The 15248-nt window shown below is 39.2% G+C and overlaps 1 protein-coding gene across 3 annotated transcripts in view; it reads right to left on the bottom strand.

The window, feature by feature from the left end:
- Window positions 1-239: 239 nt before the first annotated feature.
- LOC120873872 (SEC23 interacting protein) overlaps window positions 240-15248 on the bottom strand; it is a 38454-nt gene continuing 23445 nt past the window's right edge. Inside the window, exons 13-19 of one of the 3 annotated variants that reach the window (XM_040254874.1) lie at window positions 14611-14808; window positions 8759-8914; window positions 8272-8374; window positions 6823-7008; window positions 5761-5923; window positions 5174-5275; window positions 240-1744 (exon numbers count right to left, since the gene is read on the bottom strand). In XM_040254874.1, the coding sequence (XP_040110808.1) occupies window positions 5194-5275; window positions 5761-5923; window positions 6823-7008; window positions 8272-8374; window positions 8759-8914; window positions 14611-14808 (888 nt within the window). In that variant the 3' untranslated portion in view covers window positions 240-1744; window positions 5174-5193. Of the gene's footprint in view, window positions 1745-1764; window positions 1971-5173; window positions 5276-5760; window positions 5924-6822; window positions 7009-8271; window positions 8375-8758; window positions 8915-14610; window positions 14809-15248 lie in introns of those variants that run through there. The other 2 variants (XM_040254876.1, XM_040254875.1) reach the window with 2 other exon arrangements.

Raw genomic sequence — 15248 nt, 5'->3', positions numbered from 1 at the left:
AAAGAGCCTCTGCCCTCAGACCTACTTACTGTTTTGACTTTAGGTTTGTTTTTTTAAGAAACTGAAGAGGGATATAAATACATGCCCCCCAAATTCTACTTTATACCTTCTGAAGTGTTAAAATCACAAGATTCCTAAAACTGCTCTGGTGTATGTTTCTACTATGGACACTAGTTCAAGCGTTTCTCCTCTGCTCAATGTTCAGAAAACATAGGTTGAATAATACAGACAAAACCAGCTTAAGTTGAAAAATCAAACTGGATTTTATTAAAATATACATAAATAACTCTTATTTTTCTTCATCAGTTGGGGAAGTTAGGAGGAAATTAAGTGAAAAGTAATAGCACTGGTGTCGAGAAATGAAGGCCAAGAGGGAGTGGGTGGGACCACACCCCAGCCCACATCTGCCACCAGCAGCCTGAGAAAGGCATTTAGTGTCATGTCCTTGGATGCAGAATAAGGTGGTTGGAACATATGCTGTCTGGGGTCAGCTGCAGTTCAAAAACTCTACTGTCCTAATTCTATTATTAGGAGCAAACGCTACAGTTAGACATTAACCATAGAGCAGATGCTCACAATGAAAAGTAAATGAACACTGAACTCAAAGGAATACTTTTAAGGAAGACAAGAAAATTACAGAAGTTTTCTGCTTTAGAAAAGTGTACTGATGTTACTGTTTTATTCACACTAATATATATACACAAAAAATGTGTATCATATGTGGCCTTCAAAAAATTCTATGTTCCATGAGAACTATGTAAACAGTGTCAAACGTTCCTACTGCCTAACAAAAGCAGATCAGCATTCCCATGGAGTATTAGGAAAATTTCAGATAATCTGAAGTTACAGTAAAACAAAGTAAAATATCACAGAACAGTCTTTTCATGAAGTAGAGCTACAGTCTAGAAGTTCATACTTTCCAATACTTTGGTATAAGTGAAATTAATACAAGGCAAAAAAACCCAAAACCCAAAAAAATTCTACTGTGGTTCTCATATTAACTGCAACTTCAGCTATAAGGCGATTGCACAGCTACCATGGGTGACAAAATGAAGAAACTTCTTGCTTGCTCCCCGCTACCAGCGGAAGCGGCACTGGGAGAGCATTCACAGGACTTCCGTGAAGTGAAGAGCATCTCACTTCCTCTCCCCACTCTCCTCCCAGCAACAGCCTGGAAGGCTCCAAGACCACAGAGGAGCTTGGAACAGAAGTGATTTTGGTTACTTCCGCTTAACAAATACAAATAACCCTGCATTAAAGCAGCCCAAACTATAATTCACATTTAAAAAGTTGAACATAAATTTTTAAAAAACTGTATTATTATAGTTTCTTGAGAACTCTGTAGAACATACTACATTAATTTTAAAATGCAAGTTTAATAGACCACTGACAACAGTTTTTTAGGAAAAAGAAACAACCGTTTGCATGCAACAAATATTCTTCACTGATATCACATACTACTTTGACAACTGTACAACTAAATTGATCTGAGGAGTTTTAAACTGCATCATTTTAAACATTTCTTTTTCTCATCTACACAGTCCAAATGTGGTACTGATTTTTTTCATTGTCTTTTTGTTCTGCATGTTTTCTTTAAAATGAACCCCTACATCTGAGAATGACAGCACAGGAACTGTCGATGAATCACTTTTCTGTCAGCCATCCCAGGAGTGGACTGGGAATGTCCTCCGAGGATTTTCTCGGCACTGTAATTTAGACTGCAAGCTTCTGTAAAGACAAGAGTCTTGAAAAGAAAAAGAGTCCTCGGTCAACTTTACAAACTTATAGACATAACACAAAAACTCACTGTCATTCCTTTCTAAAATAAAATAACACACTGTCAAGTGATAAGCAAACAGTGCAGACTGCCTGGAAGAACGTGGACTGGGAACACAAAGTCCTCAGACAGGCCTTCTGGAGGGACAGGAGGGCATCAGGGAGTGCTCAGTGAGGTCAACCACCGTCATGATCTTCGTAACAAAATGAGTACAAAAAATAAAAGACAAAACATAAAGTGAGTTATCTGTCAGATTAATCTGAGGCTTTTTAAAGAGCGATTCTAAAGTTAAAGGACAGAAAAAAAATTCAGCAAAACTGTCAATGCTTGAATGCACCACATACAGAAGGACTGTTAAGATTTTAAATTATTTTATACTGTCAGTATACTGTTAGGAACTAAGCTCTTGCCTAAGTTTTACAATCATGTATAAGAAGAAATAAAACAATTACAGTGAACAAATCATGTGTAAGATGAAAGGGTCTTAATATTTCATAGCAGGTGATGCTGTCACAGTCCTAGAACTGTGTTTGGATTTTGTTTGTTCTGCTTTGTTTTGTGCAGAAACAATGTCAGGGGAATTTAAATAATTTCAAAATTCATCTGGAATAATAGCCAAGACTATGGTATCCTAAGAAACTAGACTACCAGATATTAAAAACTTTCACTGAATCTAAGACAGCATCAATTGTAAGATGCAACATTGTTTTATGCATCATGCAAAGAAAATATGCCAGGAGTGGGGAGTCTAAGAGGCATAGAGACCCTCACAGAAAGTGGGGATATCAAATCCCAAACAGCCTCAATGAAGGGTAAAAATATAATAATAAAAATAATAATGCTTCCTCCAGAAAGAAAGCAAAGACGCTGCAGACCACTTCTCTGACAACAGGAAGGAGGGGAAATTCCTTGATATTGACCTGGTGCCTCCACCCCCACCAGCCTGCAGATTTTATGACCTGAGTGCACACTATTAGCACAGGCCAAGAAAATCTCAAGCAGAGTAGTTTCATAATACTCAGACTAACAGTGCCCCCCAGTGACTGGTAGAAGAAAGCTCAAACCCTCTCAGGGAGAACTCAACTTTCATTAAGGCAACAGCTGCTTTTTAAGATGCATTCCAAATGTAAAGATGCTGAAATGCAAAAAAAATATGTAACTTGCAATCAGTAAAATATGGTAGACAGATAAATAAGTCAATAGAAAAGATGTCAGAAAACCTGGAAAACAAATATTGGGTGTATGAATTTAAAAAAAGTCAATAGCACATGATAAAATCATCAAACCAACAACAAAAAAAAGGTACATTATTCAATATATGGCACAGGAAAAAAGATTAAATATTTAAGAAAAAAGTTAAATTCCTCTCTATATCATATCTTTCAAAACTATAAACTCAGGTGAGAAAACAAAACCATATAAAAACTAAAAGAAAATAAATGTAATTATCTAAATAATATTAAAAGACTGGCCTGCACATTTTTAAAACATGCTCCCTGATCCTACCCCCCCAAAAATAAAAGGGTGTATTTATTTACTAGAAAGCAAATGCCAAACTCAAAAAAAAAAAAACTGTAATGATAAAATGTTAATTTAACTATTAAAATGATAAATCAATAAGAAGCAAAACTATCATACCTCCCACCTCCAGAAAAAAGCATAAAGGTCAAAAACAGGCAATTGACAAGAGAAGAAATGGCCAGTAAAAACACTAAACAGGATGCAGAAGGAAACACTGATGTAACCACCTCTGGCTTCCCAGGTGGCACCAGCAGTAAAGAGCCTGCCTGCCAATGAAGGAGACAGAGACCCAGCTTTGATCCATGGGCGGGGAAGGTCTCCTGGAGGAGGGCATGGCACCCTACGCCAGTATTTCTGCCTGGAGAGTACCATGAGCAGAGGAGACTGGAGGGCTACAGTCCATAGGACTGCAAAGAGTAGCACATGAATGAAGTGACTTAGCATGTATACATAACAATTTCTAGCTATCAAATTAGTAAAACTTTAAAAAACAGTAATAACCAATATGGACAAGGGTAGGGAAAAACTAGCACTTATATTGACAGTAGCTATGAAACTTCTGCAACCCTTCTGAAATATAACTTCCCAATAAATACAGATCAAAAATCTTTTTAAAATGTGACAACTCTTAGATTTAACAATGCTTCTTCTGGGAATTTAGGCCAAGCAAACAGTCAGAGATGCACAAAAAGTATGTACAACTACATGTTAAGAATTATTTATAATAAAAATTGGAAAATCATCTAAACATGCAACAATGGTAGATAAATTAAGGATTTTAATAAAAAGAACTATGAATGAAATACAACTATTAAATATAATGTATCTCTGAAGCACTGTTCATACTAGTAAACCTATAAGGAACAGTAAGGAATGGTTAAAACAAATTGTGGTGTAACAATCAATGAAATACGACACAATCACTAAAAAGAATGAGGCAGCTCTTTTGTTCTGATATATATTCTGTTTGTCTGATATGATCTTTCCCCAGATATCCACCTGGCTCAGTTGCTCCAATGACATTCTATCATTTAGGATGTCCCCTGCCATTTTATATACAACAGCAACTTGTTCCCATCTCAAAGGTATTCCCTCTCCCGCTTATCCTGCTGCTCTATTTTTAACCATATGACTCACTTCCATTGTTTATTTACTGTCTGTCCTCCCCTCGAGGAAGGAAGATCCTTGAGGGCAGAGACTGTGTAGTCCAATGCTGTGACCCTCAGGGCCTAGGCACTTAGCAGGTAAGTAAGGTGCTCAGCAAATGATGGATAGATGCTGGGCGTGCGGGTGGGTGGGTGGATGAATGGATAGGTGGGTGGATGCGGGAAAATCACAAAGATACAAAGGTGAGAAGAGTGGGTAAAGTTGGCGGTGGTCAGAGCGGGGTTCTCTGGTTTCCCTTCGAAGTGTGTGAGAGTAGGGTCACGGTCAAGGGCTGTGGGAAACGTGAGGAGAGAGAGGAGCAAAGTAACAGTCACCTCAGGGTGTGGGGAAGGGGACTGACCAGCACAAGTGTGGCAGAGCTATACTGCAGGCTTGACTGCCCGCTGGGTGTTTGGTCATAGATTTGAAGCACGTACGGTTAACACAACTGCCTGACCTTTCTCTGGCCATGTGCTGCTACTCGGGTGAGGTTCAGAGTAAGAGACAACTGGGCTTCCTAGGATTAAAGTTTTGCCAGGTGACTAAGAGAGGAAGAGAAAGACAAAGGACTCCCCCGGTGGTCCAGGAGTTAAGACTCTGCTCCCAACAAAGGGGGCCCAGGTTTGATCCCTGGTCGAGAACTAAGAACCTACACGCTGCAGGGTGCAGCCAAAAAAAGCCTCAGAATGAAGCCTTCAGAATTTATACATAAAATAAAGATAAACTCACACAGTGAAGCTGAAGTCCAATCAATGCTGGGGCTGTTCTGGACTAATGTTCATTGTTCGATATATTTCTTTAAGTAATAACAAAGCAGTATCTTCTGACTCCCTATTAAAAAGAAAAGCACATTTACTTAAGAGATAATGAGAAATTAACCTCTATGCATAACGGTGGAAAGGCAGCTTTGGTTCTATTCAACTCTACCTAAGGAGGGCAAATGAAAACAAAGTTGTGTAATCTCAGGGCTATCCTTAAAAAATGGATAAAGACTGATCAGCAACAAAACAGCTGTGCTGCCGTTCTCCTTGGTGACACAGGATATATAAAAGGATGGCATTCAAAGTCCCTACCATTCCCATTCTGAAAGGCATCCCAACAATATGTGGAAGTACCAAAGGCCTTTGGTCAAACGCAGGTGACACGCTGCCATCTTGTGGATAACTAAGCTAATGGGGGAAAATACTGATTTTGAATATAAGGGCGTTCAAATTACTATTCCATAACAAATGCTAATCAGCAAGAATCTCACGGAACTGCAGTATGTGCTGGCACCTAAAGGCCACATGAACACTATCAAAGGTGAAAATACTTACCAATAGCATAAGTGACTCTGAAGAGCGAAAAGATATTCATTAAAACTCTCTATTGGCTTTTCTTGAAGAACGTAGTCAATTCGACGGCCTCCGTTCAACATTCCAACCTTTCCTAAGTAGTCCTCATCCTTTGAAAAATCTGGACTTTCAACAATCTTTTCTGCTAGAATTCAAACCATTTCAATATCAAAGTCAATCACTTAATCATTATCCTTTGACTTTAGCTGACTTTCTGGGCTCAAGAGAAAATTGCTTGACACACGCAGCAGCCTGGGGAGCTACCAGGCTCACTTCCCATTCCTTCAAAGAGCCAGGGGGAGAGGGGCTGGCTGCCCGGGAGAGAGGAGAGAGAGCCAACCAGCTGACAGGAGTTTTGAAGAAAAGGGGTGAGAGAGCATTGTAGAGAGAAAGGAAATAGAATTAGAACCTGAAAGAATCAAAAACATCACGGCACAACGACTCGACATTGCACGTATAGTCTACAGTGACATAGTCAGACACAGAACCAGAAGAGCTTTGCTCACAAGGGTCATTCAGATGCCTGAATACCAACTTAGTTCTCAACTCCGACATTCCATTCTGGCCTTATGAATCTCAACAAAATTTAAAGCCTGTACAGTAAAGCCTGGGCTTCCCAGGTGGCTCAGTGGTAAACAATCTTCATGCCAGTGTGGGAGATGCAGGAGGAGCAGGCTCAACCCCTGGATCAGGAAGATCCCCTGGAGGAGGAAATGGCAACCCATCCTAGTCTTCTTGCCTGGAGAATCTCATGGACAGGAGCCTGATGGGCTACAGTCCATGGGGTTGCAAAGAGTCAGACATGACTTAGCAACTAAACAGCAGCAGAGTAAAAGCTGCAACTATCAGCCCAAAACCTAGTTTAAAAAGAAAGGATGACATGGGTTTTGAAGTACAGTTTGTACGAACAGATTTTCCTTTATAGGAAGAGCCTCTACATTTCAACAAAAAGGACTATAATGGAAAAGCATCATCAAATAATTCATGCGTGCTTTGTTCACAAATAATTTTTGCACTGGAAAATGCCTTAAATGTCAAATTTACCTTCAACTACTTGCTTTTCTTCTTCTTCTTTGATCTGATTGGCTACCTTCTCCAATTCTTCTTGCAACTGAGTTGAAGAGGTATGAGCACGGGCAAACTCGTTTAATGTCTGCCAAGCACTTTTCAGAGAGCTAATGAAACCCTGCTTCAAATCAGATCCCATACGAGAGAGACTTTCTTTCAACTCTAAAGAGATTAAGACGACATAACAAGGTATTAGTTACTGGGTAAAATTCTGCACCACAAAAATTAAAACACAAGTTACACTATTCTCAGACTGGATAAGACCTCTTACTCTTCTCTTAAATGTCAAGTACATGGGAGTTTCTCAGCCAAGAACACTCAACATGTTAAAATGTTCTGTGAAAAAAATAAATAAATAAAATAAAATAAAATGTTCTGTGAAAAAAATAAATAAATAAAATAAAATAAAATGTTCTGTGGAGTCTTACTTATCATTTTTTTAATGACTAAACTTGATCCAGCCTAAACCTATATATTTCCTCTCTTCCGCCCCCCCACCAAAAAAAAAGACAGAATGCAAATACCATAAAAAGGTATAAGCACATTTATGGGCCTTTTTTTATAAGTCAAAAAATGGGCCCACAAGACTAAAAAGATGACTGTTCTTCTAATATGTATCGGCGAATGGTTTTGAGAATTTGACATTCTGATATAATCACCATTTAAACTCCTAACTTAAAAATGAAGAAACTACTGCCCCTTTACTTTTTCTACTTGTGTCTAATAAATCATATTTTAATTCAAAATCTTAAGAATATCAAAGTAACAAATTTCTCATTTTAACTTCAAAAGTTAATTATGTTTGAAAAGCACGATGCAAGCTTAAAGAAAAAAAAAAAGAACAAAAATTTTAAGAGGGCATGATCACTTTTCCTTCTTTTAAACCTATGAATAAGAATAATACACCATTAATAGGCATAAAAGAAACCTAAACCCTACTTGGAATTATTATCAATCCATTTTGTTCAATAAAACTTATTTAAAAGAAAAAGTTTATTTATAGTTACCAAGGAAAAAACAGCTCACTTGACTGAGCGTCAAATTTATTTCTTGATGGTTTGGTCTTTAGTTCAAAAACAACTATGCTTCCCAATTCCAAAAACTTTTACCAAATTTCATCAAAATATATGCATCTCACTTTATCACCAACTTCCCCCATTCCTCATTATATCAACAATTTTATCAATTATATCAACAAATATCAAATATTATCAAGAAGAAATCATCAAGAAGAAACTCTTTTATAACTTTACAGCTCCTCCAAATATTTAGTAAACAGGTTCTGAACATAGTAGGCACTTAAATAAGACCTAAGAGTTAAAATGCTCATAACTTATTACAAATGACAGGAAGAACCCAAATCATTACATGACAGGTCACAAAATGACAGGAAGGAAATTAGTTTTATTAGCATTTTCTCTTTACCTAAATGAAGTCTTTTTCTGCCTTTGTGATGTGGAATGAGAACTGCCTTCAGGTCCAAATCTGGTACAATCATAGGTTCTAATCGATATGCCACTGGATCGAGCTATAAACAGAAGAATTAGAAATTTATGAAAAGCTGTTTTGAGTTATGTATCTTAGTTAAGTGAGAAAACAGATAACTAGCAAACCAGAGATTTTTATTTTTTTTCACACCTTATTCAAATACTGGTAATTATAAGACGACTTTTCAGTTTGTGGAGAAAATTACTTTGCAAACAAAACAAAAGAATCATTTCCTTGAACAAAGGCTTTCTGGTAGAAAAGTTTATTGCAAAGTATCAGACTGTATTTTTTAGGTCAGAGGGCTGAGTTGTACAAAATCAAAATCAGTTTTAATTCCCAAGAAATATGAATCTGAGACTCTATCAGGATAAAGAGGACTAGTGCTTTGTCTTCTTCAAAGCAGAAGTAAATGCAAGTCACTCACTGGGTGATAAATATTGAAGAATCCTTTGCAGGTAGGAAGCCTGTAGTTTTCATCTATCCTATCCACTCCTCGAATAGTGAGAAACATACCAATTGGAGATCCCAAGGCAAAGAAAATCTCTGGTTCAAAGTCTAAGGAGCTGTAAACAACAGAAACCTAGGAAGAATCAGAAAACAATGAAAGACAGTCATTTCAATGTCATGAGACACAGATATCAAAGGTTCAACTAAAACGTCACTTAATCAAAAGCACCCCAATACAGACGATGCTCTGTAACGTGTGGCTTACGATGCTAATGATCACTGTAGCGGACAGCTGCTGCTAGCACAGAAGAACCAAAGACTTTCCCTCTGAAACCTTTACCCACAGTTATATCCTCTAACTGGACTTTCACTTATTGTATAAAGCATAAAATACACAGTGTACAGAAGTATCATCTCTATGTTAGTTATAAATGTGGTCAAAACTGCAGACTCTAGAATCAAACTGCCTGGGTTTGAGCCCTGACTCCACTCCTTACTGTGTGTCTTCAGGCAAGTTTCTCAATCTCTCTTGCCTCCACTTTAGTTTCCTCATCTATAAAATGGGAATCATAACAATGCCAAACTCATAATGTGGTTGAAAAACCACACTTAATAATCAAATCCACATAAGATGCTTAGCATATTTTAAGCATCCAATGACTGTGACTTCTATTATAACTACCATCCTCATTCATTAGGCACGTTTCTCTCCATTAGAATATCCCCAAAGAGCTCCTGTGTGGGGGAAGCTCACATGTAGCCTTTCAGCTCACAGAGAACTGTTAGCATAAGAGAAAGCACCCACATTCGGACAGCTCTCTGTAGTTTACAAAGCTCTTTTGTTTGCTGCTCAGTGACAGAACTTCTGCCTCCATCATTTCAGTACCCTGAGAATGAAGAACAAGGAATGGCATAATCAAGGGCATGACAGAGGTCCACTGAGAGCAGAGGGCATGGCAGGAACCCTCATGCCCACGTATCAGACAAATACAGTGAAGCCCAAGTAGGTGACGGCAGTTACCCAGGAGCACATGGTGAGGGGCAGAATGACGTCTAATCCCAAATTCAAAGCTCTTTCTACTAATTAGGCTGCCCTTCTAACAAAGTCTAGACTTCACATCCCCTGGTTTGCCCCTAAATTTGCAAATTCAATAGTTTCTGCTACTGATGGGGACCACAAAGGAGGTGCTTTCAAGATTATGCATCTTCCCTCAGTTTCAGAAAAAAAATAAGGTTAAAAAAATTATAAACTGGAAAAAATATTCACATGAAGGGGCCAACATCCCTAATATATAAAGAATTCTTTAGTACCAGTAAAGAGAAAAGCAACCCAACAGAAAAATAGGTACACTAGTACATCATTGAAAAAAAGCATAAAAAACATGACAAAACATCTAACTTCTCTAGTGCTCAAAGAAATACAGTGAGATACAGTTAGCACAGAAATGGCATGGACCTAACAGAAGCAGAAGATATTAAGAAGAGGTGGCAAGAATACACGGAAGAAGTGTACAAGAAAGAGCTTCACGACCCAGATAATCATGATGATGTGATCACTAATCTAGAGCCAGACATCTTGAAAGTGAAGTCAAGTGGGCCTTAGAAAGCATCACTACAAACAAAGCTTGTGGAGGTTGTGGAATTCCAGTTGAGCTCTTTCAAATCCTGAAAGATGATGCTGTGAAAGTGCTGCACTCAATATGCCAGCAAATTTGGAAAACTCAGCAGTGGCCACGGGACTGGAAAAGGTCAGTTTGCATTCCAATCCAAAGAAAGGCAATGCCAAAGAATGCTCAAACTACCACACAATTGCACTCGTCTCACACGCTAGTAAAGTAATGCTCAAAATTCTCCAAGCCAGGCTTCAGCAATACGTGAACTGTGAACTTCCTGATGTTCAAGCTGGTTTTAGAAAAGGCAGAGGAACCAGAGATCAAATTGCCAACATCTGCTAGATCATCGAAAAAGCAAGAAAGTTCCAGAAAAACATCTATTTCTGTGTGGATCACAAGAAACTGTGGAAAATTCTGAGAGAGATGGGAATACCAGACCACCTAACCGGCCTCTTGAGAAATCTGTATGCAGGTCAGGAAGCAACAGTTAGAACTGGACATGGAACAACAGACTGGTTCCAAATAGGAAAAGGAGTACAGCAAGGCTGTATATTGTCACCCTGCTTATTTAACTTCTATGCAGAGTACATCATGAGAAACGCTGGACTGGAAGAAACACAAGCTGGAATCAAGATTGCCGGGAGAAATATCAATAACCTCAGATATGCAGATGACACCACCCTTATGGCAGAAAGTGAAGAGGAGCTAAAAAGCCTCTTGATGAAAGTGAAAGAGGAGAGCGAAAAAGTTGGCTTAAAGCTCAACATTCAGAAAACTGGTCCCATCACTTCATGGCAAATAGATGGGGAAACAGTGGAAACAATGTCAGACTTTAATTTTTTGGGCTCCAAAATCACTGCAGATGGTAATTGCAGCCATGAAATTAAAAGACACTTACTCCTTGGAAGGAAAGTTATGACCAACCTAGATAGCATATTAAAAAGCAGAGACATTACTTTGCCGACTAAGGTCCGTCTAGTCAAGGCTGTGGTTTTTCCTGTGGTCATGTATGGATGTGAGAGTTGGACTGTGAAGAAGGCTGAGGGCCAAAGAATTGATGCTTTTGAACTGTGGTGTTGGAGAAGACTCTTGAGGGTCCCTTGGACTGCAAGGAGATCCAACCAGTCCATTCTGAAGGAGATTAACCCTGGGATTTCTTTGGAAGGAATGATGCTAAAGCTGAAACTCCAGTACTTTGGCCACCTCACGCGAAGAGTTGACTCATTGGAAAAGACTCTGATGCTGGGAGGGATTGGGGACAGGAGGAGAAGGGGACGACCGAGGATGAGATGGCTGGATGGCATCACGGACTCAACGGATGTGAGCCTGAGTGAACTCAGGGAGATGGTGATGAACAGGGAGGCCTGGCGTGCTGCAATTCGTGGGGTCGCAAAGAGTCAGACATGACTGAGCAACTGAACTGAACAGCTAGCACAGATATAAATAAAATACTAAAAAAAAAATTAAAAACTCCTATTTGCATGTGAAACAATTATTTCTTTAGAAGAAGTTATAAAAGTAAGAATATGACATTTTTAAACAAGAATGATTGATAGTACTAGTAAGGGAGAGGAGAGAGAGGCAATCTTATAAGCTGCCAGTGGGAGTACAAACTTTCCAGGGGCAAGTAGCAATAACTATTAACATTCTTGTGTTCACGGCTTTTGGCCCAGCTATAAATACTTCCAGTTATATAACTGCAAGAAAGAATAAAAAATGTTCACAGAAAATTGGTTTAAAACTGTTTATCACTGGATTGCTTAATAGAGTGAAAAACTGCCTACAGGTCCAATATTATGGATTGAATGTGTTCCCCCCAAAGAGAACTGTACCAGTACCTCAGGCTTTCTTTGGAAACAGAATCATTACAGCATTAAGGTGGGCCCTAAATCCAGTGACTGATGTCATTATGAAAAGGAGAAACCTGGACACAGAGACAGGAAAGTGACATGAACACAAAGGGAGGTGGCCACGTGGAAGTGGAAGAATGGGGAGGGGGGCTGAGGCACGCTTAAACCAAAGGATGCTAACCAGTGCTGGCAAACCATCAGAAGGGCAAGAGGCAGGGAAGGGCAGCCCTACGGGGCTTCAGAGCGGAGCAAGGCCCTGCTGACACCTGAGTCATGGGCTTCCAGCCTCCAGAACTGTGCGACAGTAAGTTTATGGTGATTAAGACCACCCAGCTTGTGATAGTTTGTTATGGCCGCCTATTTAAAAAATGGTCTTTGTGTTGGATAATTCTCGCCAACTGTAGGCTAATGTTTAAGTGTTCTGAGCATATTTAATGTTTAATGTTCTGATGCTGGGCAGGTTAAGTTAAGTGAAGTCGCTCAGTCGTGTCTAACTCTTTGCGACCCCATGGACTGTAGCCTATCAGGCTCCTCTGTCCTTTGGATTTTCCAGGCAATAGTACTGGAGTGGATTGCCATTTCCTTCTCCAGCAGATCTTCCCAACCCAGGGATCGAACCCGGGTCTCCCACATTGTAGACAGACGCTTTACCGTCTGAGCCACCCAGGAAATAGGTTAGGCGTATTAAATGCATTTTTGACTTTGGGTATTTTCAGGTTATAATGGGTTAATCAGGACGTAACCCCATCATAAGTCAAGGGAGACCTGTATAATGTTCTAACATTTTCCATTTTTATTAAAACAGATATGTAAATATATGCTCAAGAGTCCAGAAGGCCTTGTTCAAACTGCTTATGGTAATTAGTCATGGTTAAGGAGATTATGAGATTTTTTTTTCCCCTCAACTTCTCCTTAATCAGTGCTTTCTGGCTTTCTGGCATGAATGAAGCACACTGTGGATTACCACAACAACCCTCTGGGTAACAAAGGAGATGGCATGTGACGTGGACTGGGCCAATCAAACCATGCCCCACTCCCCAGGCAATAAGAATTGGTCCAGAATGGACTTGAGACTCAAGTCAGGTCAAATAAAATCCTTCCTTGAAAGTTTCTTAACTGGACCTATTAGGTAGATTCCTTTACCTCTATGGTGATGAAGCTATGAAGAGGGGAGTCCAGACCACCAACACCCACAATTCCACGTTCACAGATGCCAACACTTCCAAGGAGAAGCAAGCAGTGAAAGTGTCCTGGTGATGGGGAGGCCCTGTTTCCACAAACCTACACTTCAGCCTTCATATGCAGCTAAGAAAGTATCTGTCCTTTCTTATTTCCTAGAGTCTATTGAAGTTTGCTCATGTTTTAAGAAGACATTTTTGGGGACCTTCCTGGTGGCTTAGATGGTAAAGAACCCGCCTGCAATGTGGGAGACGTGGGTTGGGAAGATCCCCTGGAGAAGGGAACAGCTACTTACTCCAGGACTCTGGCCTGGAGAATTCCATGGACAGAGGAGCCTGGCAGGCAACAGTCCATGGGGCCGAGAGAGGTCAGACACAACTGAGCAACTTTCACTTCACTGGTGGTCCAGTGGTTAAGGATCCACTTTGCAAGCCTTGCAATGTGGGGAACGCAGGTTTGATCCCTGATCAGGGAACTAAGATCCCACATGCCGTGGGGCAACTGAGCCTGCCAGCTGTTAACTACTAAGCTCGTTTGCTCTGGAGTAGGCAAGCCAATAAGTAAGTTAAAGAAATAAATAAAAATCCTTTTAAATGCAAATTTTATGCATGAATTAGGCTTAAAAGCTTGAATAGGCAGTATCAAACATCCAGCAATATTTTCTGCCTTCTTTAAATCAGTCATGAACTCACTTAAGAGATTAGAACCATACAACTATAAATAAATTGAAAGTAACCTTCTTTAAAAAGATTTTAATACTTTTAAGCCACTGTGAAACAAGTTTATCATCAAATGCAGCATTATCAACTACTTGGTAGGTTTTTACAGAAACTATTTCCCTCGGGGAAGAACTATGAGTAATTAAAAAGTTTAAGCATACTCTGAAAATAATTTTCTATCACCACTTCTATTTCTAGTGGCTGAGACACTGGACGCTATAAAACCAAGGGGTGAAAAGATTTAAACAGAGACAATTTCAAAGGCGAGGTGATATGTTCAGTACACATTCAATCCTGTATTTCTAACATTATGAAAGCATACTGTTTTTATTAAGAGAAAATCAGTTTTCTCCATCCTCCCCCCAAAAAATTGTTGAATAAATATTTAAAGAATTTAAAGTCGCCCAAATAACCCAGGTAAGGGATTCCAACATAAACCACACAGCCTGAGTCACTGTGTTGACTTGCCTGTCCGGTGCCAACTTCAAAGGCCTCATAGCCAACACGCACAGAAGAGACGGACGCTCCAAGCGGGAGTCTCCTCTTGGACTCGTTCGAGTCTGAGGGAGGAGAAGCCACGTCTTTAGCTTTCTGAGCACCTTCCTCCTGTCCTTTTGCTGAAGTGGCCACCACTGCCTTCTTTTCCGATGCTGCTTTTTTCTCTTCCTATGAAATACCAAAATTTCATAACATAACTAAGGGGGAAAGTTATCAGCTATCACTATGAAATATCCATATCAATATTAAGGAATGATTAGTAATTTCTTAGGCCTAAGAATGAAAGCATTGTGGTCAATTACAGAAATGTCCTTTTAGAGACACATACTAAATATTCAAGGAAAAATATGCCATGATGCCTATAAGCTACTTTAAAATTCTTAAGAAAAAGAAAATTAAGAACAAACAAAAATGTGGTGAAACAGCTACAATTAAATCTAAATATTATCTATTATTATACTCTGTGCCCTACACTTTTTATGTAATTTAAAATTTTAATAGAAGTTTTTTTTAAAAATACCAACTTCTTCCTTTATGATCTCAACTTTAGCCAGATAATTTTAGAAGTACTTACGTAACTGTAAAATATATACTTCCTATAAAGAGGT

Source organism: Oryx dammah, unplaced genomic scaffold (assembly GCF_014754425.2).
Source record: "Oryx dammah isolate SB20612 unplaced genomic scaffold, SCBI_Odam_1.1 HiC_scaffold_14, whole genome shotgun sequence".
In the NCBI taxonomy this organism is placed as follows: Eukaryota; Metazoa; Chordata; class Mammalia; order Artiodactyla; family Bovidae; genus Oryx; species Oryx dammah.
The sequence above is the reverse complement of the archived record's forward strand: the minus strand, read 5'-3'. Positions and strand labels throughout refer to the sequence as shown.